A 1,032-nucleotide genomic window follows, 5' to 3' on the forward strand; every position below is an offset into this window, starting at 1 on the left:
TTAAAAAAATATTAAAGGAGGAGCGGCTTCCTCTCAGGTGAGTGTGTCAGGGGGAGTGGCTTCCTCTCAGGTGGGCTAAGGACTAAACTGAGCAGGTAAAGAGTGAATCAGGTGATCTGTACCTTGTTCCACTCTCTCCTCTTTACTCCTACTGTCACTGGGTAAAATGTATGAATGTTGTCACATAAACAAACACATATTAATGTTTCTGTTGACGTTCAAAAACAACAGGAACATAGACATTATATCATATTAGTGTATATTTGTTGATCTGAAAATAACCAGACGGAGGCTCGGCCAGTGGAGCAGCAGCTAACTGAAGAGTCCAGCTCTCTGGACTGTGTCAGACCAACATCATACAGATGGTATCAGCTGGTCACTTCTACACACAGCCCATCAAGAACTGTGTGTGTGTGTGTGTGTGTGTGTGTGTGTGTGTGTGTGTGTTCATGTGTGTGTCCGTGTGTGTGTGTGTGTGTGTCTCTCCGTGTGTGTGTGTGTGTGTTCATATACCTGGCCGAGCTGACGGAGGAGATGGTGGAGGTTCCCAGGGTGATGCGGTGCAGCCCGCTCTGCTCCAGCAGAGATGCATTATGATATGGATTCTGTGCCTGTACACACACACACACACACACACACACACACACACACACACACACACACACACACACACACACACACACTGATTATTGATATTTTGAAGAGATAGGAACGTTTTAAGATTTCAAAATAAATGTTTTGAGTGGGAAGGAGAACACTTCTCTCTCTCCATAGATTCCTACACATGCTGAGGTGAGGAGAGGGAGACGGGGATGGTTGTAACATTTCTGTCTGTTTCTTTTAAACAAGTTTGTTAATTGATTACAATCTGGTTCCATGTGTCTGATATCAGATGGTGAAGGTGTTTCTCTGTGACACAAACACAAGGAGGGAAATGTGACAGTTCACCTCAGAGACCTGGTTAGTTCTGACATTAAAATACAAAGATTATGACAAAAACTTTACATAGTTAGTGTGTGTGTGTGTGTGTGT

The 1,032-nt window shown here is 43.7% G+C and overlaps 1 protein-coding gene across 1 annotated transcript in view; it reads right to left on the bottom strand.

Moving 5' to 3' along the window:
- Positions 1 to 513: 513 nt before the first annotated feature.
- The window catches only part of LOC111652128 (cadherin EGF LAG seven-pass G-type receptor 3-like), a gene marked incomplete at its 3' end in the record, with an annotated part of 19,100 nt that continues 18,581 nt past the window's right edge, over positions 514 to 1,032 (bottom strand). The window contains exon 15 of the mRNA XM_087172938.1: positions 514 to 611. Within this exon, the coding sequence (XP_087029064.1) occupies positions 514 to 611 (98 nt within the window). The remainder of the gene's footprint in view (positions 612 to 1,032) is intronic.

This window comes from Seriola lalandi, unplaced genomic scaffold (assembly GCF_002814215.2).
Source record: "Seriola lalandi dorsalis isolate HSWRI2012SDOR001 ecotype SW California unplaced genomic scaffold, Sedor1 jcf7180002053925, whole genome shotgun sequence".
In the NCBI taxonomy this organism is placed as follows: Eukaryota; Metazoa; Chordata; class Actinopteri; order Carangiformes; family Carangidae; genus Seriola; species Seriola lalandi.